At 41.9% G+C, this 26,576-nt stretch overlaps 2 protein-coding genes across 3 annotated transcripts in view; both read left to right on the top strand.

Moving 5' to 3' along the window:
- Positions 1 to 5,035, top strand: part of rp9 (RP9 pre-mRNA splicing factor) — a 5,785-nt gene extending 750 nt beyond the window's left edge. The window contains exons 3-6 of the mRNA XM_020606950.1: positions 1 to 78; positions 1,769 to 1,860; positions 2,329 to 2,390; positions 4,419 to 5,035. The exon at positions 1 to 78 is cut by the window's left edge and continues 46 nt beyond it. Coding sequence (XP_020462606.1) covers positions 1 to 78; positions 1,769 to 1,860; positions 2,329 to 2,390; positions 4,419 to 4,632 — 446 coding nt within the window. The 3' untranslated portion in view covers positions 4,633 to 5,035. The remainder of the gene's footprint in view (positions 79 to 1,768; positions 1,861 to 2,328; positions 2,391 to 4,418) is intronic.
- Positions 5,036 to 8,939: 3,904 nt separating this feature from the next.
- elmo1 (engulfment and cell motility 1 (ced-12 homolog, C. elegans)) overlaps positions 8,940 to 26,576 on the top strand; it is a 106,275-nt gene continuing 88,638 nt past the window's right edge. Inside the window, exon 1 of one of the 2 annotated variants that reach the window (XM_020606861.1) lies at positions 8,940 to 9,050. The gene's annotated coding sequence lies outside the window, so the exon portion shown is untranslated. The remainder of the gene's footprint in view (positions 9,051 to 26,576) is intronic. The other variant, XM_020606859.1, reaches the window with a different exon arrangement.

Raw genomic sequence — 26,576 nt, 5'->3', positions numbered from 1 at the left:
CAGCCAGGAGTTTCCTGGCAAACGCCCCCACCAAGGGCCTGTGGATGCCTCTGGGAAAGGAAGTGAAGGTGATGCAGTGTGAGTACAGTTACAGTTCAGTAAGATTGTACACAGAGAAACGTTCTGCCCACAGTTGTATCTACAAAGATTCCATCCCTAACGGAGTTTTGCACAAACCATTATGGAAACTAGTTATAGATAGAAGTGAGGAGTGGGTGTCGGGGTGAAGCTCACCTTCAGCATCACACTTCTGTAAAAGTGGAGGAAATCCATTCACCTTTGATATGTGTTATTTAATAGGACAGTGCAGGGGGGGGGCCTAAGTCTCTTCTACAGTTTTATTTGAGCTTGTCTTCTGATTGCAACATTTGTTTAGTCCTTAAATTCCTTTTGATAGTTTTGTATTAATTTTTCATTTGTTTCTGGTGCTTTTTCTTCAGTAAAGCATGTGTCTACGTGTGTTTAGACAAGTACTGCACAGCACACATGTCTACAAATTCTGGAAAATGTTTTACTTGGCTGGAAAGTTTGTAGATTCAAAGTCTTAAATGATTTTGATTACAGTTACACAAATGGACCCCAGCTAAAAGTCAATACTAGAACTTGAAATTGTATCTGTTTTTTTTTTTGTAAATAACTTAAACTGTTATAATTGGTGTCTTCTGACAAGATCAGTTTCTTTTCTCATATTATTTCAATTATGCTTTAATTGGCACTGAACAATCTCTTGTGATATATTATGGAATTACTCTGTGTATAAATAAAGTTTATTATTGGTTGTAGGGGTTACAGCAGCATTTATAGTTCAAGAACTGTAGGTGGGAGTAAACCTCCACCCTGAGTGGGCAGCAATGTAACTTGAAGTTTAACGCTATGTCCTTTGTGTTTTTCCTCCAAACACAAATGGACTAGAGATTGATAATGGCGTTGTTGAGATTACCTTCTGTCCTTTTGGCCAGACAAAGACTGTCATTATATTCAGTGTCCATCCATTCATTTGTCCCACTCATTTTCATGCTGCGTGAACAGACAGGGGCTTCAGCACCTACATACATTCACAAAGGGCTTGTTCACAAGTTGGCATTTGTTCTGCAAAATCTGTGTGTGACTTGCTCCTTATAATGTGTTTTTTTTTTTTTTTTGTGAGAAAATGTCTAGAGATGTCATCCTGTTTAAAGGAACGGACAGATTTCGCTGTGAATAGCTTGGGCATAAAAGAACGGGGTAAACAATTTTGTGCAGAATTTGAGTGGTCTCACTTTATAAACACTCCCAAGCTATTTGTGGTAGGTACACAGCAACATAAAGTGTAGCACATTAATAAAACAGTGTGAAGCTGGTGTAGGTTATTCACTTCTTTCCTGTGAAGAAGTGAAGGATGCTGGAATGCTGTGTCTTTGATAATGAAGTGTTCCATTTTGCAACTGATTTTTTTGAGTGTAAGACTCCACATTGCTTTTATTGAAAATTTTAATTCTCAAAAATAAAAGCGTGTTTTTTTTTTTGTTTTTTTTTAATCTATACTCAAATGTGTTTCCGTGAGCTTGTACACTTGATTTGAAGAAAGGAGTATAGATAGAAACTACAGTGAATAAAAACCCTAAAAAAAAAGAATCTAGTGTGCCAAAACTCAAGTTTCCCCTACTGGCTGTTCCCAGAACGAGCTAGTAAGGTCCACTTAGCCCATTTTTAATAAATTGTAGCTGAACTGTTGGTCATCCATATTTCTCCAGCAGACACTCTGATATTTGTCTCCTTTTTTTCTCAGGTTGGAGGTGCAAGCGCTACGGCCACAGAACAGGAGACAGGGAGTGTCCTTTCTTCATCAAAGGCAACCAGAAACTGGAGCAGTTCAGAGTGGTGCGTTTGTTCTCTGTGTCTCAAAATTGTCTTGTAGTTATTTAGGGAAGGGTTGGGTTGTGGCAAGGTCAGCTGTGACTGAGACAAAAGTTTGTGTCCGAGACCTGGGTGGAGGTTAATGACGGGGTTGGGAGGGTTTAGTTTCCACTGAGGAGCATATGGGTGGCAGGCTTCTTCACCAAGCCTTAAAGTGTGTGCCTGTAGTGAAACAATAGCTCCTGCAGCAACACACAGCCTCTGCAGTGATTACCATAAATGCAACAGTGTCATATTTTCCTACCTCGTATTGTCAAAGGGAGACTTTTAAAAGTGCTAACATCACAATAAAATCAGTACAATGGTTGGAATGTGTTTTCTGTGAATGATTTCCTGGATCTAACAAAAACAGTAGCAACTGTTGTAAGAAGGGATGATTCTTGTTTTCTTTCATCATAGCAGGAAATGACAGATTGTGTTTTTCTCTTTCAGGCTCATGAAGACCCAATGTATGACGTCATTCGAGAAAACAAAAGAAATGAAAAAGAAACCAGGTACACACATTCATTTTTTTCTTGACTCATGCAAGTTGCTTTGCTGTTTACATACTTCGCTTTAAACGTACCTGAATGGGAATCTGATTTTGTAATGCGTCGCAGTGAGAGCAGCTGTTTTTGAGGCTGCTCTCTGGCAGTTAGGTGACACACTTGACTGTTTTCCCTCAGAGGAAGAGGAGTAGGACAGTCTCACGTGACCTGGAAATTCTCTCACAGCAGCCGAATCCTTAGCAAATAGTGTCTGACACCAGGGTGTTTGAATTTGAGGTTTATTCAATCACTGTAGCTGTGTTTGTGTGTGCTCGTGCTGAGTAGCACACACACATACCTGTGTTTTTGCATGCATTACAAAAAGGTTATCCAAAGGCCAGCGGTGTTTTGAAGTCTCAGCTGCGCGTCTGTGCCACGTGAATGTTTGCATCGTACGGGATGTGGAACAGTCGAGCCTCTCCCAGCCAGCCTGTTCTCTAGTTGCACAGCTTGAGATAATGGCCTCGTCTCACAGCCTGGGAATTGATGAAAACATTACATGACAAAAGTGTAGAAATGAACCTGTTATTTGAAGTTCCTTCAACCGTTTTCATTTTAAAAGTTAATTCTTTTTCACTTCTTCAAGGATATGAAGATATTCCCAGTTTGGGTGTGGTACTTCGACCAGTTAGGTTCTCCCCAGAATGTCTTATTGTGTTTAATCTTTTATCCCCTTTTCTTGTTTTTCTTAGTGTCATTTGTATTCCGCTGGTCTTGACATAAATTGTTTGGCTCATTTTAAGGGCACTGTTTAACACTTCTTGATGTAGTAACTGTCTGAGGCATTTACAGCCTGTGGCTTTAGTGGAAAGATGTGTTATTTTACATTGTGAATTGGATGTCTGATGAATGTTCGTGTCAGTGTACAGGAATTTTACCTTTTCTTTCATTTGAGGAAACTAATCTTTGAGGTGAAGGAAAAGTTTTTTGTTTTGTGTTTGTTTTTTTGTTTTTGTGATCGAACCATAGGTCATGGAGTGCTTTTATTGTTGGAGCTCACATCGAGGACTAGAGGTATGCTTTAAGACAAAGTGTGACATCTCCAGTGTCAAGATGATCATTCTTCCCTGTGATCTTAGCCACCTTGAGTCCTGATGGACACTTCAAAAGAGCCTGTCAACCTTTCTTTAGAGAAACATTTTCATGATGGAGTCGTTGTGTTTTTTGGATGTCTTTAGAATAATATACTTCTGATGTCACTGATCTCAGAGTGAGAGGTTTTCTGAGCTATTTAAAGAGTATGAACTCCAGTAGTCTCCAATACTCTACATTAAACATCTGTCTTCACCTTCTTTTCTGACAAATGTTTTAGATTTCTTTGAAGACTGCAGTGCCTCTTCCCTCATTCTGGGATCATGCTTTTAACTTGCTATTTAAACTTGATTTGGTTGTGTACAAGTAGATTTGTTCATCTGACTAGTAGGGGAGCTGCTGAAGTCCCCTGTAGTCCCTGGTGTTTAAGTAGCTACCTTACTCTAGACTTGTCTCCTGGTTGGTCAAAATCATGCAGTGTGAAGATTCAATTACTTTAAAAAGGAAGTGTGTATTATTGGACAAATGATGATTTTAATCTAATTCAATGACCCTGAAATTACCTTTTGTTAAGGTTTAGGTGAAAGTTAGGTAGCATTGACTTGTTAGCACTTTTTAAAAAAAAAGTCATATGAGCTTGAGTCTTGTATTTAAGTGACAGGGTGACCTCATTATCCAGATGAACTGCAGTGTGTTCTGAAAATCCTGCACACACATACACACATAGCCACAGTTTTAATGGGTACTTGGGCACTGTTGGCAGTTACTGGAAATATGTAGCACAAGTAGATACTTGGCTCACTAAACTACCGGAAATGTGGGTAGTGGTACAAAGGCAGTCACTCGCTCTGGAACACTTTGGAGGCGTGCCAACCCAGGCATCCGAGTGTGCATCAGTTGTGGATTCTTCCCTTGACTCAGCTCTAATCCCTCCTCCTCTCCTCCCTGCCCTTCTGTCTCTAGGATCCAGCAGCTGCAGCAGCTGCTCCAAGACACCACCTCCTCCTCTTCTTCCTCCTCCGATTCAGACAGCTCTCCCTCTTCCTCTTCCTCTGACCAACGTCGCAGCAAGAAGAGGAAAAAGAGGAAGGACAAAAAAAAGAAAGACAAGAAGAAGAGAAAAAGGAAGCGAAAACACAAGACATCCAAAACCAGTGACTGCTCAGATTCAGATTGATAACTAATGTTATGTACCTGTATACTATGTGTAGTAAACATAGGAAGAGGGAAGTGAAGTATGAATGAAGTAGGAGCAAAAGAAGGTATTACACAGTAGGGAAATGCGCTCTACAGAGTGCAGCAGTGAGAGCTGCACTCTGTAGAGCCCCTTAAGCCTTTTCTCTGCGGGCTGAAACTCTACAACTGTATTTCCCCTGCGCATGACTTCTCCCAGCCGTGTTGTTTGCTTCTGGGTGAAAACTTGCATTTACTGTACATCCTTTCTGTTAAATCGTACAGCTCAGGTTCATATGGACTAACTGCTGAAGTTCAATGTACCTACGTGTGCCTTGATGCATCTGTTTGTCAAAAAACATTAGCTGCATGGGTAATCAGTTTAAAGGGGTATGAAAAGTGCCAGCGGCTGTTAGAGATGGGCTCTAATAAGATGGCATGTCAGCAAATACAGTGTGTCATTAAGAGATTGTTTTCCACCATATTTTTATGCCTGCCATCGCACTGGCATTAAATACTTTGATTGTCGAGAGGTGGAGAAAAATTATACGTCTGAGTAGTTTCAGTTTCTTTTCCACACAAGCCCCAGTGTTTGAATGCTTGTGAGTGTACATAAATATTTGGAACGATTTGAGGTCGGAATAAGCTTATTTACTTTTTTTTTAAGAAAAGCTGCAGAGATGGGGAAAGAATGTATGTGAATGTGTTCCCTCATTCTGAGAATAATAAAGATGGCTCTTTTGCTCCCATGTTTACTCAGCTCTAGTGTGCAGAAACAACACTTATCATTGTGGCCTTGACTTAATATGTAAGACAAATTTTTTGGTTGATGGTGATGTTATCTTTTGAGGACTGTGCAGCAAAGTCTGATCATTAAAAAGTGCATGGCACAATCCTGCAGTGACCATTTGTAAGAACTTTTTTTGGTTTGATCTCATCCAGCTAGCAGCCTGGGCACACTTCAGAGAGCGTTTCTCAAAAATCATTTCACAGTCTGTAACCTACACAATGCTGAGCGATTGTCCCTTCTGTTGCTGAGCTACAAGAACTCATCAGAATTGTGTTTTGGAACTGCAGAACTGTGTTGAATAAAAGGTTAGCGGCTACTTCACACTAGATGTGCCCTTTAGACTACATTTGAGGAAGTCTGTTTCTCTCCTTCATGAGCAGCACATTTTCCCTGTGGAAATGAACTAGAAACATTCCCTCTTCCTAATGACCCTGACAGACAATTACAGTAGAACCTATAGGGAGTGAGCAAGCTAGATTTCTATTTAGATTTGTGTCTTGGGCTTTCTGAGTAGTTCAAATGCTGCAGGGAGTGTGTGTCTGTGTGAGGAATTACAATTCCATCACAGATTAGACAGATGACAGATTATACAACCATGAAAGCATTGCAGTTTCTGACTGACAGCATTATTTTATTTATTCTCTCATCCCTTTCCTCTTTTCTCATCTGCTTGTTGTTGTGGCTCTGGCCATCCTTTTCCTGGTGCTTTGACCAATAAGATAAATCACTGAAGCAGCCTGTTCCATGTTGACTTTCTCTCTTTCTCTGAGCAACACAATGAATCTCCCAGATGAGATTCAGTCTCAGAAGCAGCTCAGAGGGAGGCTGTGCCACGTAGAGAGAATTTGGTCAGCGAGGAGTCTTTATTGAAGCACTCTGTCTTCTTGGACAAGGGACAGGTCAGATTGAGTGCCAGGCCAGACTCATTGTGCTGATTGCGTTAGAGCCTAAACGTATTTGCAGAAAACTAGATAATGACTAGAACATTGCATTTAACTGACAGCTAATGTTTCCCCAAAAAAGAAAGACGTAGCAACGAGGCGTCTCTCTGTTTTGGATACGTGATATCATCTTCACACCAGATGTGCAGAGGTTCAGCCCTGTGGCTGTGAAACAGGATGTGTCCAAATCCAAGTGAATTTCACAAGCCAGTCAAAATGACAACGGAGGTACATAGATAACAGAAACCAATCAAAGATGTACCTTGTAAGATGCAAAACAAGACACAGCCCCATGTGGGAGTGAGTCTGCATTTTATTGGATGCAGAGCTGTGGTGCACTCATTGTGAGTCGGCACTTTATTGAACGCATCATGCAGTACTTTTAACCATATGGGCTGACTTCAAGCCACTCCACTGGCTCAGATAACAAGATGACATCTTCTGACTTCTATGATGTATTTTTGACTGCTCTGGAGAGGCAGAGTCATCAGTGCTGAGAAAGAAACTGAGGAATAAAAGAGAGAACAAACACACTTCAGCTGAAGAAAACACGCAAATAGACAAAACACAAGAAATGTATTCAATATTTTCACCAATCTGACAAACGAGCAGCATTAGAAAAACAACAGCAAGCAGAAAACACAACAAAACACAGAACTGAGCTGCAAATACAGGAAACAATCAGGATTTATTTTACACTATAATGATGTTCCCTTCAATTTAACACCACCATTACAGGCTAAAACAAAGAATAATTTGAAATTAGTATTTCATTCAAGTCTGCCCACTTTCAAAATGTAATCTTGTGCAGACATCTCCAGGAAACCTTTGTGCCCTGTGCTACATGGTGGCACTGTGTCAGCCTATACTTTCTGCTTTTGCATTTCCTTCATTTGCTCTTTGTTATTGTTGCTTGTCACTGACACCTCCTATTGCTGCAGAACCTGACACTCTCACTCGCCCTGCAGGTAGCTCTTTGTTTCCGCTCACCTGCATACCTGCGGTTCATTTTCCCATCACCCTCTATACCAGCCCATTCCTGTAGTCATTTGTCAGGTTGTATATGTACTTCTGTGGTCCTTGTGTGTCTGACTGCAGATCCTGAACTTTGCCTGCCTGTGTAAGAAATGTTACACACTGAATAGAATCATCAGTTTGCTTTCTGTTCTGTTCGGCTGAGGCCTGCTTTCCTCCACAATTATGCAGTCAAATTAACAATTTACTTGAATACACAGACTGTCATTTTAATGGGCACAGCTCTGCGTCCTGCGTTTTTCACACAGGGGGAAACAGAGACATTTCTGTTGGATGTGTCGCTCCAGATTATTTACCAGGACGGAAGGCTCCTATATTAATCTTCCTCCTGCTGAGTGGAGACAGGGATGAGCTGGAGGACTGTCTGTTATATACCATTCTCTCTCTCTTTCACTCACAGACACACACTCTGAATTTAATACACAGTCTGTAATCATCACTGACAAAAATAAAGAGAAGTGGCCTCACACGGCTCAAAGCTGTTGTAGCCTGTGATACGATCGTCTGTGCTGCAGTGCTGAGCTACATTTAAAGTGATTCCCATCATAATGTAATGTTAGAAGGTCATAACCTCGCCATCCAAAACTGTTGTGTGTATTGAGTACGTAAGGCAGAGAGCGTTCAATACCCATGAATTATTGAACTCATTGTTCCCGCCTGTCTTTGCCTCCCTCAGATTGGAGGCAGCCATGCTTTTGTTTCACTCATCATGTACCTCAGCGGATTGTTTGTTTGTTCAGAAATCTATTCACTAGTCTTTTGTTGAGGCAGTGTAAGAAAAAGCTGCTACACACTGAGAGCTCAGGGCTCACTACATTACACAACATGTATTTGGTGATGTTTTTAAATTCAAAGTGTGCTATTTTACAATTTATTGCTTATGTTAGCTCATATATTTAACCGTTCTAGAAACCTTTATGTTAATGTGCTCAGTACTATATTAAGCATTAAATTGATTAAATTCGATTTTTTTGGGGGGGGAGTAAACTATACTGGTGTGTTGGGAACTGTTTGTGTCTTACTTTCTCAGCTTAATGATTATGTTTTTGAAAGCCTTCCCTCAGAACAGCTTTGGGAATAAACCGGTCTATTAATTGGTTTCTCATATACAAGGACTAAGACAAACAGGCCGAAATGTCAAATGCAAATGTTGTATTTGTATTGTTTTGCCTTGCGTCTAATGTCTTGAAAAGCATTTTTAAATCACCCTGTTTTTGACATGCACTTAATTTTCATGTCTAAATCCTGAATTGTTGTGGTGTTTATAGGAAAAACATTTCAATCTCGTGCTTTCTTCCTCTTGCGCGTTGAAAGAAGGGACAGGGTCGCATCACTGAAATCTATTTCTTATTTGCGGAAATGTTGAATTGCCACTGGCTAAAGAATAACTACTTAACTTGTTACTCGCAGCTTAACTGGCAAAGCTCTTAACGCGTTAAGCGACGACTTGCTCCGGTGCGCTCATGCGTCCTGGGTCTGGCAGCGCCGCGCCAGCCAGCGGCCACCAGACGGCAGGAGAAAAGAGGAAGTGGAAACATCAGCGCTATCTTACGTGCACAGGGGGGAGAGAGAGAGAGAGACAACACGGAGTGTCACAGACACAGAGAAACTCCGGACATCAGCTCTTCAGTAGCAGAAGTGTCCTCGTTTCGTCAGGTATGTCAAAGCATGTTTTTAGTTATTGCAGACGCGGTGGTGTTGAGCGCTGTTTGTGCTACATGTTGGAGGATTCGTGATGTTTGGGATTCGGTGCGCGGTGCCTCAGCAGGCGTTTCTGTCTCAGTTACATTGTAGCAAGACTGTGTTGTGTTTCGTGTTGGCTTTTCTCCCATGTCTGTGCAGACCCACCGTCTGTCTCTACTTTGTCAAGTGGCCTTAGCGGCTTTTTGGGGGGGCGCTGCTCTTTCGTTGACATGCATGTGTGTGTGTGATAAAAGCGTCGCAGGTTTAACACACACATGCAGACACGTTGAACTGCAGTAGATCCTTCTCTGCGCTCTTGTGGTTTCTGAAACAAGTGCGTTTAAAAGCTGCGAGTTGTGCGTTCGCAGCAGCAATACTGCGAGGAAGCCGAGGTTTCCCCGTTTTGTGTGTTCGGTGCACGCTGCAGTTTCCCCGTTTTGTGTGTTCGGTGCACTGCAAAAAGTGATGCGTTTACAGATGCCACCCCAACCGCTGATTAAAGAGCTGCTTTAATGTTAGTGCGGTGTGTAACTCCAGCCCAGCAGGCTGGCCACACCGTGGCTTGATAATAAGGACAGTGCTGAGAGGAAGGCTGGACGGCCTGTGGTGCATGCTGAAGCTGTTTACTATCGTCCATCAGATGGGAAACAAAGATAGAAGATGCATTATAGTCTTGCAGCTCCACACAGCCTCTAGAAGAATGCTGCCTCTTGTCAAACCTGTACATCACGGTTTCCAGAAGTTTTCATGCAACTCCCAATTCATGTGCAATAGATCAGTTTTATCCCTTGAAAAATGAAGCAATGATGACTCGCAAGCTCTCAGCACATAGCTGCATCTGTGTGAAAGTCGAGGCGAGTAAAGACCGTTTTCTTCCTGGGATTGAACAAGTCAATATTTTCTGTTTTCTTGACCTGCTGCCTATTGCACAATCCCTCAGATATATCTTGCAACCCAGACTTCCCTCTGTTTGGAAGGATTTCTCCCTGGGCAGCTTTCTTTTTAGAGGTTGTGTTGTTTTTATTTTAACAACATTACAGAAACCAAGCCAGAGGTACTCCTAGCCCAGTGCTTCTAGTTACTGGGGAGTAGCTTGGCTAATGTGAAAAAGTATACATTTTGATTTGATTAGATGTAATGTATCCAGCTATTTGTGGTCAGGAGAAAAATAAACATGAAAACAAGATTGCAAATAGGCATAGTGCTGAAATGTATTCTATTTATTACCACAGTAACCTGCCAGTTGTAACAACGTAGCACTTCATGCTGTGATTAAAAATATTTGAAAACCTGTTAAAAATCAATAGATAAAAATGAGTGAAAGTTTGTATTCTATTAGTTCAGGTGGTGGTAGTACAAATGAAAGCTAGACCAAACCTACTGGCACATAAAAAGGAGACCAGAGCGAAACACGATGAAATCAGCATTACTGTGTCTTGCGTGGATTCCACAGCCACTGGTCTTTCTTTGCAAAAACAATACCATGATGCAATCCCATTCACTGAAAGCGCAGCTGAGTCTGTCTGATAGTGCTTTCGGGATGTGCAGGACACATAAGGTTGCAGCACTGCTGTACTGTAGATGGGAAACTGAAAGTGATCTGCCACTGATGCCACAGTGCTTCCTAAAAGGCCTCTGGTTGCCCCTGGATCCCATTTTGGGAACCTCTGCTCTGTTTCCTCAGTGATCACTGAGTCGCCAATAATGACCACAGCACCAGCTCTGGGTCACAGCGTGCCTGAGCTCTTTCCTCCTCACATGCTTTGCAGGGGGGCTATGCTGTCATCTCCTCTCTGTCCCCCTGCACCTCCAGGTGGCTTCCGATAGCGAGAGAACCCATTTACATGCCCTGTTAGCCGGCAGAGATGTCCCTGTTGTGATGGAGCCATATGCATGCCGACACCATTGTGTCAGCTTGACAATAAGCACAGGAAAACATAGCCTAGATACAGAAGCACAGGGGCATGCGGAGCCATGTCTCAGGCACAGGCACGAGCAGTTCTCACAGCTAGCTTCAGGGATGTATAGGACAGCAGTTCTGGTTTCAGGTGATGCTCTGGGAGTTTCAGCGATAGGCTTGTAACTGTATTTGTAATTTCATGATATTGCGACAGAAAAATTTCTCAATACCCTCGTGGGACTGTGGTGATATCTACCAGGATATTACATATAGCTATTTCACTAGTAAAACTGCATCCAGGTCGCAGAATCTGAAAAGGACATAGCGGACGCTTCATCGTTGGCTTTTACAGCTGTTAAGTGGCAACATTTCAGTTTTCCCATTTCAAGAAATGACACAGGCGGCGAGGAAACTGACAAACAATTTGCACATTCTGCTGCGCCAAGCAGCAATTTGCTCACTATTGTCCGAGGTGTTTGGGGAGATACCTGCTTCAGCTGGTCCAGTACTTGAGAACCTGACCGTGGCCACCAATGGGAGAGAGTTGTACCTGCCTAGGGGGAACTAAAACACTGGTGTTCCGCTGTGACTGTAACTTAGTTTGTTTACAAGCTCTAGCTGCTGCAATAATATTTTATTCCATTTCATAAAAGGGCTGCCAATGACTGCTGCATGTTTTTTTGTTTGGCAGTTGTGCAAACAGTTGAGTCCTTCAGTGCCAGTGACAATTCATCCCAATTTTTTGCACATGCTTAGCTCATGGCTGCTGACTTTTATTTTATATATTTAAAGAAAGAATGAAAGTAGGAGCACTTTAAATTAAAAGAAAAAGCATACAAAAAAGATTGATTTATAATTTAGTAAAGTTTTTTTTTTCCATTTTCAGTTTTTAATATCATGACAAATATTGTATTGTGGACTTTTTATCATGGCAATGTCATACTGTGAGGTTTTGGTATGGTTACATCCCTAGGCAGTGAAGTAGAAAGCGACAGGTTATCGTCGTGAGACCTAGCTGAGAGATTCTGTGTTACATTATGAGGTTTTGGCCTGTCTGCGTGACTGTGGTTGACATTTGGTTAGAAATGGATGTTTGGTTAAAGAGTTGAATCTTTAGCAGTGCAATTTCCAGCTTATACCTTGGAATAAAACCACCAACCTAAGTTCACTGTCCCATTAAACCGGCATGTGAAGTTTAGTGTGTGCCCTGCTTTGACCATGTGGGCATTGAAGTGTGCCAGAAGCATTATATTTCAGTTTTACTGTCACCTGAGGGACCTCTGTGTTAAAAGTAAAGCACACACATACAAAAACAAGTTTTATTACCCACAGCAGAGCTCCATTTGTTGCTAGCTTACTTACCCAAATAAATATTTCTTTATCCCTACAGAGTCTTTAAAACCAGGGATAGAAACAGAGTGTTGCAAACACAAGTGTAAAAAAAGAGTGAGAGGGTAAAATACAGCAGCCCTGACTTGCGCCAAAAGCCATAAGGCAAATAGACAGATGGAATTAAACTTGAGCGCTTTGGTCTTTTTGTTTTAAATACTGAAGCATAATCCAGGAAATTAGATTAGAGTAAAGAGGCAGAGCTGGCGTACTTGTTGGAAGATGAGGATGGGCGCCTGCTCTCGCTTCCTGAGCTGCATCACATGCGAGATCCTGATGTCTATCTGTTTGACACTGCCTACTGTTTGGCATCCTCTCGCCACCTCCTGAAGTGCAACCTTGCCAATTTCTGAGCTGTGTTTCTCTCTCCTCTCGCCTGACAGCCCCCTCCCGTTGCAGCGTGTTATCTTTCTCTCATTAGCTTACTCTCATACACTTGCTTCCTCACACATGCCGTCATACCGTTTCTCATTTTAGCTCCCCTCTCTCCCTGTCTCTTGCACTTTATTCTCATTTGCTCGTTCTCACATTGCTCCATCTACTTTCTCACTCTCTCTTCTTACTCCCTGTAGAAAATGGAGCTATGTAAATTGTTTTCTCCTTGATTTATGCTTGGCCTGTTATCAGTCTATCTTAATGGACTAATCCCCCCCCCCTTCTGATTGCAGCATTAAAGTATCAGCAAAAAATTTCATGGTCCAAAGTTTTCAGTCATTTTTATGTCTTTATGTGCCAACAACCACTGAGAATGCTTGCAGAAGGAAATGCCTTTTTTGAATATACTGGTATTCTTGTTGCAGTGCACCCTTGCACCTCTGTCCTTTTGCAGCTTGAGGTTAGATTAATTTACAGTTCCATTAATTTGCAGATGAATGTTGCCTTGCATAATTGCTCCCTGTGGTACGAAGTTAATTAAAACAGCAGGTAGGTACTGAAGGTGCGATGGGAAGGTGCCAGACATCCAGACAGACAGTGGTGGGTGAGAAGAGATCTCATAGGTACTGCTGCCATTTTCTGCTCTTTAGTTTACTGATTGTTGCCTCGAGCTAAATTCAGAGCCAAGCAACTGTTTGGCTTGTGAAAAAGAAAAACTGATGGAAAAGCATGTTGTTTTATGGCAAACTGTGTTATCTGTGTAAGGGAATAGACTCATGAAGTCATCAAAACCTTTTACCCCGATTTTCTATATATACTTATGTTTAGTTCATCTGGTATTGAGTCCATCCATTCTTAGAATATGAATGGGTTTATGTGGTGAGCATTCACGGGAATGTTTTTTGGTCCAAGTCTCGGCTTTTTGCGGAGTGAAGCAGCCCTAGATGACCCAGAAACTGATACGGCTCGCTCTGCCCGCTGCATTCCAGCTGTGGTGCTACCGCAGAGCTCTGTAAATACTAAGTGAGAGGTTAGCCAGCTCCCCGGCTCTGTGTGGGTCTGTGTGTTTCTGGTATTTAGCATCTCTCAGCTAAGAGCCTCTGAGCCTGCTGACCCAGTAGGATAAATGGTTAGGTCGTCCCCCAGTCTAACCAGTATATCCTCACTCCAACTGTGTTGTTGGATTGTACCTGTGTCATGAGTGTTAGCATCACGCAGCGCGTGATTTATGGCATGTGTGTACAAGCACTGCAGAGATTAGCAGAATTTCAGTGCTGTGTTGCTGTGTCAGTTTTTGTTTTTCTCCCAGGCTTGCCTGGATCATTTTCACTGCAGCTGCATGCGGGTGTGTCAGTATGACCCAGGTGCTAAATACGGTTTTCTTCAGCTGTAAACTAATAACTTTTCTCTGGAGTGTATGTCTCTGTGTGTTTATCACTCTCAGCGCTTTAGGTGCTGTGTAATCGTCTGGGTCATTGGCTGATGTCCTTTCTGCTGTTCATTTACAGATGGCTGCCTTCGAGCTCCCTTGGCTGTCTATCACTCAATCCATCTGTCCAGTCGCCTATGCATCCCTAGCTCAATACATATACATCTGTTTTATTCTGTCCATGTAAAGGGGATCAGGTGACCTACTGATGTTTGATCATCATGTACATGGATCATTGTTAAATTACGCCATGATCTCAATGGCTTGGAAGTGATAAGAGGTGTGAGTTTGAATCCTTTCAGGTCCTCCACTGTGCACTCCCTCTGACAGTCTTGCCCTCTACTGTAAGTCCATGAAGCTGTTCTAGTTTTCTGTACTACTCTCCCCAAAGTGTGCAGTTGACCTTTAGGTATCTACAGAAATGTTAAACCATTAGTTCATCGAAGTTTTTGTGTGATGTGGTAATGAGTTTTCTGTTTGATGTTAGATCCATAGAGGGAGTCAGGAGGGAGTGTTGTGAATTCTGTATGTGTTTTAGTACAAGAAGATCTGCAGCAGTGGATACAGGTGAGGAAGATTAGAATAACCAAACTAGTAAAATTAGATTAATTCCTTGGTTTTCCTTGCGTTAAAGTAATACAAGTCAGTGGAGTGGGGTGCACATAAAAGACTTCAAGCTTCCTTACTAGCATAACATACCAGAATTTCAGATTGAACTATCAGAGTTGCATTGTGGGTAACATAGGTGTCCGGGTTTGACAAAGAAGAAGAATTAATGGAATTTTAAGAATAATACCTCTGGTTCTGCTGCACCGATGTCGATGCTCTTCTAAGCCGTTGCAAGTCCGACAATGTTGTAGAAGTGAAAGGCTAAATTGCTGGAGGTTTAACATCCAGCCAAGTCGAGGTTGCTAGAATTGTCCCTTTAACTTCCAGTACTGTGTATTAAGAGTACTTTAACAGTGTCTTAGATAAGTCCTGATGAATCCTGTCCCCATGTCACTCGGGAAGTGCCTGAGGCCTCTCTGGCTGCCCTTTGGAGCACTTTATGTGCCCTTTCTGTAAATGCCCCAGACTTGGCTTGAAGAAATTACCCATAGTTCATATTTTCCTTACATTACAAATGTGGATGACAGGAAAAAAACAGTATTTAAAAAAATAGGGCATATTTTCTCTATTATTAGTATTTTCAACACTCCTCCTCATGTGTGTCAATTCTGGATTAGCTCATTTGACCACTGTTGTTTTGAAAGACACATCAGTGAAACACAGCGCTGCGGGACATGTTTCTTCATTAGAAAACCCCAGACCTGAGCACAAGGAACTTGCGGAATGTAAACAAAGCGAAGAGCTTGCATGTGCAATTGACTCTGGCTTGTTCATGTGCTCATGTGTCACCCAGTGCAGCGGCGTGTTTCCTGTGTTTTTAATTGTTTTTGAGCAACAACTGAGATCTATTGCCCAGACAAACAAGCTAATCCAGGACTGACAGCTGACAGACATTAACCTTGAGTAGAGGCAATTCATTGTTGGTTTTAGTCTCTGTATGGCGATAAATGAAAATACTACTAATATAGAAAACGACCGGCCTTGTCCTTGAAAGGCCAAGAACAACATGGTTATTGCACTTAAAAACATGGCCACACTGATTTTTCATCTAACTGATGAAGCATTACTGATACTGGCATTACATTAAGAGAATGAGCTGCACGTGCACACATTGGCCTCACTGGTTTATTAGCCACAGAAGTGCTTCAGCTCAAAAAAAACCATTTATTATTTTACCCTTAAATTGCCATTTTATTGCTGGTGGTCTTTTTTTTTTGGCTCTCTCTTTTTTCTTTAGTTTTTAAAAGTCAATTTAAGCAATCATGGAGTGTTAAATTTTTTTTTAAATGTATTGGTTAGAAAATGTTAAAACTTCATTTATTCCTTGCTGTGACTGAAAGTGAAGGAAACATGCTGAGAAGACTTTGTCAAAACATGTCGCTGTGTGTAGTCTTTGATATTTTTGTTGGTATTGTTGCCTCCCAACAGTGCTTGCAATAACATAAAGCCAAATGTACAATTCATATATGGGCCTAGATTTAGGATCTGAACCCATTCTGTCACAGCAGTGGCCCCTGCGGTGTCTGTCCTGCAGCAGTTGTCTCCAATCGACTATCTGTGGCTACCTCAAGAGCAAGAAGACTGAGGAGGAGTGGAGGGTCTCTCATAACATGCCAAGGTCACCAGCTCGCTCCTTCTCTCTGGCAGGGGAGCTGCAAGCCTTGGATTGGAGGTGTGTTGCTCTGTGCTGGGGCTGCCTCTTAGTCTGAATAAATCAAAACACAGAAGGACATTTGGGTAAAGAAAACCTGTCTCACTTTTTCTCTTGGCAGTTCCTTTCTAAAACTTTACAAGCTGATGCCTCTTTTTCTTCATGTATCTTTTTTTTTCTCGTGTTCTCATCCCTCTATTCATGTTTCTGCTTCCTCTCCATCGTTCACTTTCAGGCTCTCACTAGAGCTTTCTATATTGCTCAGATCTGACCCTTGCTGCCCACACATTGACCAGCAGCAGTGTTCAGCAGACAGGGCATCTGGAATAGATCGTCTTGCTCAGAGCTCCACTGGTCATCTCTCTTGCTGCTACTTTTAAGCTCAATAGCAGCCTGAAGTGAATTTCTTCTGGCTCCAACCAGCCAGTAAAAACAAGCCATAATCACCCTCACACCTTGATGCTGGCTTTCATCACCTGCTGGCACTAAGTGTGATCTGTTGCTGGGCAAACAAGTACTGCATGAAGAAGACATCTTTGAGTCCCCACAGGGAATGTTGATGCTGTCAAAGAACAACAAGTCAACAGGTGGAGCTCTCAGAGAAGCTTCATGTTTTGTGATGTGTTAAACGCATATAACTTATGTCGGCTGTCGGTATTTTTAAAACCAATATTAACCAACAGTAGTAGCAGTATATGTACAGTGATGTCAGCTATAGGACAACGGCATGAGTGTTCTTCCTGTTTTGTGGTCATCAGTGTTTTTGCTTCCCATCCTTCCTGTCTGTGATGTTGCTGTGTCTACAGGTTTTTCCTGTTTTTTTTTTTTTTGTCTCTGCATTCTGTTGCTGTATGTGGCCTGACTAGATCCTCCCATATTTAAACCACCAGCCTTACCCTATGTCACCCTGGCTGGTCTGTGCTGGCCACACATCAGTGTTTCCCATTTCCTGTGGATGTAACATGTCAGTGTGCCTAGCCCTTATTCCCAGCTATGCTAAAACTGAAGAATAATGTGGTATAGCTCACCGTAGTCAGGCACAGGATGGCTCTGTATTGATAGAAGAGGGGTAATGTAGTGGCAGACTAGTTGAGCTTAAGTGTTGCCTTCGGGGTTTGTTGCTGCGTCTGTTCTTTTGTTGTCTGGAGGGGAAGCTTAACACTCTGTGTTTGCATTTTTTTGTATGTGTGCATGTCTGACTCAACTGTCTGGATTTTCCATCCCAAGACTGTGCTGTGAAAGAAGGGCACAGGAAATTCCAAGGGCATTTTTACAATAACAGGAGAGAATGCAGAACATGTTGACATAGTTTGTTACATAAAACCAGGAAAAGTTTCAGGTGTGATTTAATTCCACACATAGCTATCATGGTTAGCACTCAGTGTACACCTCCTCTGGCCTGGAGGCAGTAGGCGAGTCACTTCCTGCTCATATCTGCATGTGAACCACTGTATTTCCTGTTGTCAAAGTGTTGAAGAGAATGGTACAAACCCACAACTCAAAATGGTTGTTAATGTTTTTCAGTATCAGTTACAGGCTAAAGTGAAATGTCATGCCCGGGGTTTGTTTCCATGTAATCAGTGAATAGATGTATAGGGGGCTGCTATGCACTGATTACATCATTACAGTGACATTGTACCCACAGCAATGAAAGCCTGGCCAGAGGAATGTCCTTGCCTTGTGTTTCTCTCTTTCTCCCCTGTCTCTCTTCTCTTCCCTTTCACATACATGTTACATTCAATTAACCCATAAAAGGCAACAATCAAGGTCTTTGAATCCTATGCCCCAGTCCATAAATAGCCAGACTTTAGCCCCATTTCAGCTCTTGCTGCTGCCTCTGTACCACAAGTAAAGCCCACACCCTCAGTTTAACTATAGCTTGACAGTAATAAAGCAGCCACAAGCAAAGCCCCAATGGATGGCTTCACAGGGCTCGGGCAGGGCTCGCAGATGGGATCAAAGTGTTTTAACAGTGGCCGGTCATCACACTGCTAGGGTGGAGACCGAGCTGGCATTGATGGCAGCTCGTGACTGGCCAGGCAGGCAGGCAGGGCTGGGGCTGGTCAGTGTGTAAACATAAGGAGGGGAGGGCAAGGATATATGTAGCATGGGGTTTTAGAAAAAAGACATGGGATTAAAAAAAAGGCAGCAGGCACAGAGGGAGGCTGACGGCAGATCTTATGGGTTAGCAAATTAAAGAGTGAGCCCAAAGACTGGGCACAGAGCATCTGTCAGGGCAGTGGAGGGCGTTGTGGTGAAAGGGTGTGGCACGTGTGAAGTGGAGGTTGGGCAAAGAGTCTCAGCCCACAAGAGCAAAAGAACAATCTGTGAGAGACAGATACAGGGAAAATATTTTTGGAAATCAGCTTCAGTTATTAGTGTTTTATTTGTGTTCATGTGTTGTGGCTGTGTGTAGTGGTGTGATACTGATGAGATGCTGGTGGTTGGAGGATAACATTGTGCTTCCAACAGTCAGTCAGTCAGTATTGCAGAAAGGCAAGGAGCAACCAGCAGGGAGGAAGGGAGTGTTTTGGTGAAGCCACCCAAGACGTGTATGTGCCGCTGGGTGGGTGTGTTCACGTGTTTGTGTGTGCATGCATGGATTTAATGGATGGTTGATGTTTAGTGACAGCTGGGGGGAGGCTGTGGGAGTGGACAGAGAGACAGCTAGGAGAGCAAAGGGTGTATGTAACAAGGGGCGTGTGTGTGTGTGTGTGTGTGACAGACACAGTGACTCCTTTGTTTCCACTCATTTGTGCCAGTCACAGTAAGTAGATGGCTGATCTGTGAAGTGACTGAATCCTTTCACAGTACCTAGTCGAGATGCACAGCCTAGTTATACAGGAATGGTTTTCGATGGCTGGTTCCATTTTGCATCCAGTTGCAAAGTTGTTAAAATACCTGGATTTGTTAAGTTCTGTGGCCAGTAAATTCCTTCTGATCTCTGTTGTGCTCTCTCTAACTCTGAACAAGCAAAACAGATTGACTTAAACAACCTTGTGATAAGTCAGTGATGCACACATGATGACTGACTGAAAGTTCTGGGGTCATGTTCTTTAAGTAACAAATCGGAAAGGTGACAAGGAATTTGAAAGAATTCAGCTTCAAGAGGAGACAGCACCCAGAGTTGTATCAATATCCATTTCTAACTTTTTGAGTTATGCTGTGAACAGACCAACAAACAGAGGTAGAAACATAACCTCATTGGTAGAGGTAAAAATGCTATCAAACCCCATCCCTATCTACACCACAGAGAGCGGTGGTGGCAGCAGGAGATGTGCACAAGCAGCTCATAACCATCCCCCATAATGTCAGTTCTCCTGTAGAGCGCTTATTACTCTTGTGATGATAGTCATCAGCGCTAACATAATTGTAGCACCAGCAACACTGAACAGAAACCTTCACTACATGCTTAGGTAATGGGTATTGTTGAGGGCCTGTGCTCTTCCTTGAGTTACAGTTTAATAAGTGAAGTCATTTTTGCTGTGGTGGAGAGGCCTCCCATGTGTGTGCAGCAGCCCTGTGTGGCTTTTGGGCAAAATACTGCTACTGTGTGTGTTGAGTTTAACAAGGTACACGGTCATTTGAGACAGTTTATTCAATTTTTCTTCTATTAAACTTGTCTGGTGTGTGTGTGTGTGTGTGTGTGTATTCCCATGGGCATTTATGTTTCCCAGCATGTTAATTTTCACTCAGAATACCAGTAGCCTTTAGATAATAGATCACTGGATGGTGGATGCACTCTGTAGCTTATTCCTTTCCTTTCCTTTTCTCTCTGAAAGCTCTTCACTAAAGTATCCATTCTTCCCTTCTCCCCCCTCGTCCAATGATTTGTTTTTTTTGGGGGGGGGGGGGGCGTTAAAAAGCCTTTTCAGTGCCTGACTTCTTCCTCAGTGCCTGACTTCTTCCTCTGAGTATATGAACCATTTAGTTCAAGTAGGACAAGTAAAAATAGCCACGAATCAATCCCAAATGTTCTCGGGCTCTTTGCACATCTCGATCTAGGCTAGCACAAACCAACAGGGGATAGAGCGACATGGCGTTCAGAGCTGTGCATGAATGACTGGCAGACTGGCAGGAGGGCATGTTCATTAAGAACGTGACTGGTGACAGCAATTTGGGCCTTGACACACTTTAAAAGCCATTAAGAGGCAGCGGTGGATTATGGCTTGTTGAGTTACGATGGCAGTATGACCTTTTGGTTATTACATGCTCCAGTGGAGATGGTAATCCTTTGAGCTATTGAATTTAGCTAAGTGGAGACCGTTGTTAACATAGAGAGGTATATGACGTGTGAACTCTCTAGCAGCGGTTCACGATGAACCAAATTATCAATAGTACAGAAATGTCACAAATGGCAAAGTCTTGTGTGGTTCCACAAGAGAGAGGGCAAAATAAAAAGAGCAGCATGTGCCCTCATCTGCAGGCCAGGGAAGATCAGTCATACATCTTCAGATTACAATTTCTGTAGGGTACATTCATACATTTTTTTTTTTTATTATTAAGTTTTTCCCCAAAACTTTTCACACAAGCTGCCCTTTAAAAAACATTAAGGATTTTTAAAAAAGTATATTATGGTTCACATAATTTAGACAAATTGTGTCCTTTTTTCATTTTTAACATCCCCACCAATAACCAGACCTTTTCCAATTTAAAACAACTGTTCTACATGCAGACTGGCTCCACCTCAGACAGCATGAACCTATCAGGTCTCTCGCCATTAAAGTGCAACCTGGTGCTGGTTCAGATACTGATTCAGATACTGATAACAGCGTTGCTGCAGCTCTAGTATTAATGGTTCACATTGTGTTACTGGTTATGCCTTTAAACAGTTTCATTCTCAAGTGAAAATGATGCAGGAAGCAGTGGGGAGCTCCACTGCATCAAACCAAATGCTCCTAATTTCTTCCTAAGTTACATTAGCAGATGATAAAACTGTTACTCCACATGATGTTCTTTGCACAGGCAGAAACGCACATCAGTGAACAAACAAACCAAACAAAAAAAACTCAAATGCCTCAAAATCAAAGAAAACTTGCTGTCTTTAGAAAGAGGGAACACATTTACCCAGCCTCATATCTCACAGAATGGCAATGCTTCAGCACATTTGGAACACTGTTACCACAAACATTGAATTTGGACCCCAACAATGAGAGTCACGAGAGACAAACTGTAGTTTCAGTTCTGTCATTAGCATGCAGATGTACTGCTATAGCTGCAGTGTTCCATGAAGACCTTGTCATACTGTATTGACCCTGTCCCCACAAGGCACCCAGTGTACCAGAAACTCTCTCTGTGCATCAGAATTTCACAGGACAGTCTGTAATGTAGTGCAAACACTTGGGTGGAAAATACAATAAACTGTTTTGCTGTATACAACCTGGTTGTATAGGCTTGTTTAAACCCTGCACAAAATAAAAGCCTGATATTGGGGCATCAGCACTAATTTACAAGGGAAATTCCCTGACCCGGTATGCCCAGTTCTTCACATCCCATTTGACTCAATGGAGCACATGCCAGGACTGTGAACAAAGGGAATTAAGCTTTGATAATGTAGCAAAGTAGAAAGCTTGGAATGCTTTCTAGTCATCAGCGTACTATTAACCTTTTGGTTTAAAATGACAGTAAGACTGTCATGACTGGAATGCCTTTTGCATTGGATGGGAACAAGAATATTCATTGTGTCATGTAATTTTCTAGACATGAATGGTTTAATCAAATCAGAGATTACATTATCATTGTGTTTTTGCAAACCCTTAACCCTTTTCCTCAATGAATCTTCAAAATGAAAGTCACTTTTGGCTTTTTCCCGTTAGGGGTCACGTCAGTGTGACGATTCACATGTTGTGTAAAGATCTCAATTAATCAGAACATGGTTCTTTTTATTCAGCCAGTAGTTAAACTTTTGATGTAAAAAATTAGAAATGGGACAATATATCAAACTTCAATACATCACGTTACAAAAACATCACAATATGTATCCTTTTGTGTAGCGATATATATATTGTGTGGTATCCATACACAAGCAACATCATTTTTTTTTTGTAAATAAGATACATACATACATACATACATACATACATACATACATACATTGTTGTCATACATTTTTTATTGTATCATGATTGAATCAAATGGTACACTCCATATCGTGCATCAAATTGTCTCGAGAAAAAGTCACATTGTCCCATCTCTATAAATAATGTTAACGTAGATGTAGATGTAATTTTCAAATGGGTAAATTAGCTGGGAAGTGATAACTGCTGTCTTTGTTTTATGAATGAGGACAACATCAGAGGCTTTTTTATGTCTGCAGCATAGATGCATATGCGTGTGTGTGTGTGTGTGTGTGTGTGTGTGTGTCCATAGTTTTTGTATGGTACTTTTTCCTGCTGTCTCTGATGTAATTTTAGCTCTTTGTTTTCTTATTGCTAATCTCTTGGTAGAACAGAGATACTTGAGCTGACCCTACTGAATTGAATGGTAGGGTGGTTGATTTATTTATATAGGACTGAGTAGAAAGCGATTCGATTTTCTAACTTCTGTATGGGTTATTCTTTATTTCTGTACCAGAGTTTATATTAGTGAGACTAGCAGGCGTGTGGTGGATAAAACATGGTGAGGAGTTATTGATTTGCCCTGCAGTAAATTAGCTGTGGCAACTCGACCTACTCATGACTAACCTCATGTTTTGTTTTGTTTTTTTTTCAAATGAGGACACAGCTTCATAATCTTAACTGTGTTAGTGTTTTTATAGACGAAAGGCTGTGTGTGTGTTTTTGCGGTTGTGTTTGCCCTCTCTGAAATGCACCCGCTTCGAATGAGCGGGGGTGTGAGAGCACGATGCTCAGATGTGCTCACTGTTCTGCTAGTGTAGTGAAGGTCACTTAATGATGGAGGCATTTTTCTGCTTGTGAATGAAGAATGCTGTGCTGGTCCCATCTGATGCTACAACGCCTCCTGCCTCCTCCGACACACACAGAAACATGCACACATACATACCGGCTTCACAGTTGGACAATAAGACTATAGACCTGTTTCCATAAATTCCCCGTCTGACCAACCAAAAAGCACCATTCATCACCGCCTCAGTCACATGATCAGGCAGGGGTTTTTTGTGTGGTCCTTGCCCATCCCCTCTGTACTTATTTCTCCCCAGTGAACATTTTTCAGGATGGTTTGTTCCATCAAGCATGGCCCCAGAGGCTGTAGTCATTGTTTTCTGTAGTGATCAGTCACGCGGAGGCCCTGGTCAAACCGTTTCCCACTGCCACCCCCACTCTCGGGAGCTTTTGAAGAATTGCACTTTGATGTTTCTCTACATCACAAACTGTTGTGTCTTGAGAAGAAAGGCACACTTTTGTTGCATTCTGTTGACTTTCTTGAGCTTATGTCAGCTTTTGGCATTTGTTGGATGTTTTGTGACATTGAAAAAGGGACTTCTACTTTGCTTTTGTTGACAAAGAAAAGTTTAAGATCCCACAGTGGGTTCTTTTTCTTCAGTCTTCACTATTCAGTTTCAGTTAGCTCTTTGATTTTCAAACTCAGTTGTAGAGTTTACAAGAGAATAGATTAAGATACAGTATTTATATAGGAAACAGTACAAGAGTTCAGACTGGATTGTCAAACATTTGGGAAATTATGGTTCTTTTGCTTGTTTCTTTGTTTACAGAACACCATCTGAATAGCAAATGTGATATTAAGGGACAAGGTTTGATTTAAAGAAAGTAAAAAATTGCTCCCTTGCTGAGATTCAGATGAAAAGTTTGATTCCACTCTCAGATTTGTTCATTCACTAAGGGCAGAGACACATCAAGTCGACATGAAAGAACTAGCAGCGACGAAGTGCAACCTCTGCGTTACCTCACGTCGGCTTTGTCTGGGCCAGTCGGGTTGAAAAAGTAACACTTGAACACACTGCACAGACTGCAGCCAACGGCCGACAAGCATGTGTGTTCTACACCTGATTGATAGAAAATAACTCCCCCGACCAGCAGGTGGCAGTATCTGTATTCACCATTCAGAAAGGAAAAGAAGAAGAGGTAGACTGCAGAAGTACAAGCTATAAACAAAGCACCTCTCGTTCAAAACAGCTACTGTTTATAGCTGCTTCTAATCGAGAATATGGCTGATAAGAAGGTGCAGTTGACATTTGTGTTTTCTGCCCTTGGTTTTTGTGGAAGAAGAAAGGAGGATGTGAAAATGGAAAAACAAGGAGAAATGGCACTAAATGGGTGAAATGAAGGGTACTGCAGTGACAGGCTGAAGGGACTTTCCTGAAACATTCCGTTCTTGTGCATTGATTCTCTAACTCGGTCCTCTGATATTTGTCAGTTTGGAAGAAATATACTGTGGAGATTGGGTGTTTGACCTGGATAGGCTGTTTTCAATGGGGTCAAGAGGCCTGAGAACAGAAAGTCACACTGTCAGTGACTCACTAGGCCTGTTGGCGCTCTCACACTAACACACACACTCTTTTCCTAACTGGCAGTGAAAAGGCTTCCAGGGTAAACACCTAATTGTGCTACTCTTTTCTGTTTTTAAGCTCTCACCGCTGACCTTGATGCTGACTGATATTGAGTTATGTAATTGGGGAGGATGGCATGTTATTTTTAAATCTAAACAGAAAAGAGATTGTGTTTGAACGGTGCATGTAGCCCATTGTGTTTTGGTTTGTGAGGCAATGGAGGAAAAAAACATGTAAGGGTCATACATTACATAACACTCTTGAATACACATGCTGTAAGTGCAAAGATTCAAAAATACACAGTGGGGTATTTCATTTTAATGGTACAGGTCATGCTTCATAAGCACTTAAATTTCCCAAAATATCATGATTGTTACCATGTTTGTCTGCTCACTTCTCAGAATTTTGTAATGTTTAAATGATGTAAACACCAAAAACAAGGTACTAAAAATCACAGTGCATTCGGCTATTATCATTCATGATGTTGCAGACATTTGGCTGTTAAATGGCAAACATTTCACTATTTATTACTGATCAGTACTGGATGAATTTCTGACCAGTCACTGAATTTGTAGAATACTGTAAGGTATTGCCATCATATGGTAGTAGTATTTTGGGAAATATGCCTTTTTGCTTTCTTGCTTGGTAAAAAGACCTATACCACTCTCATATCTGAGCAATAAATATGATGCTATTGCTAGCAGCCAATTAGCTCAGCTTAGCATAAAAAGTAGTAACCTAGAGAACATGCTAGCCCAATCTATCAAAACATAACAAAATCCACCTACCAGCAGTGTTAATTTTAACATCTCAATTTTTGATTTTGTTTCCTTTTTGACAAAAATGCATATGCTTCACTATTCTTGGCAGCACTGTATGAGCAGTAAAATCCTACAAGTTCCTGGGTTCCACTATCTCCCAGGACCTGAAGTGGACGTCCGACATCAGGACCATAATCAAGAAGGCACAGCAGAGGATGTACCTCCTGTGCCAGATCAGGAAGTTCGACCTGCCCCAGGAGCTGCTGATACAGTTCTACAGAGGAATCATCAAGTCTGTTCTCTGCACCTCCATCACTGTCTGGTTTGGTTCAGCAACCAAACAGGACAAGTACAGACTTCAGCGGACAGTCAGGACTGCAGAGAAGGTCATTGGTGTGAGCCTGCCCTCCATGGAGGACCTGTACACCTCACAGGTCAAAAGGAGGGTGGAGAGGATCACTGCAGACCCCTCAAGGTTCAAAGTGTTTATTTTGTCATATGAACAGTTAGGAAACGTGTTTCCCTGTACAATGAAATTCTTACTTTGCCGTCCACATGAATGCCACAAAATACAAATGAAATATAAAGTAGATAAATAAATAACACAAAATCTAAGGCACTTTAAGCAGCACAGATGCAGCGATATAGTAGAAAAAAAATATACAAGAACATAACAGAATATATGCTGCATGGGAGCAGCATGTGCAGCAGTCAACAGTCATTGTGCAATTATGCATGTGCAAACTGAGAATGTAAACAGTACAACATGTATTTTCTGGTAATAAACTCCTCAGCTGTTTAGGAGTCTGATGGCAGAGGGAAAGAAAGAGTTTTTCAGTCTAGTGGTCCTACATTTCACACTTCTGAACCTCCGGCCAGAGGGTAGGGAGGTGAACAGTCCATGCTGGGGGTGGGTGG

This window comes from Monopterus albus, unplaced genomic scaffold (assembly GCF_001952655.1).
Source record: "Monopterus albus unplaced genomic scaffold, M_albus_1.0 scaffold82.1, whole genome shotgun sequence".
In the NCBI taxonomy this organism is placed as follows: Eukaryota; Metazoa; Chordata; class Actinopteri; order Synbranchiformes; family Synbranchidae; genus Monopterus; species Monopterus albus.
This window is presented reverse-complemented; position numbering and strand designations above follow the sequence as displayed.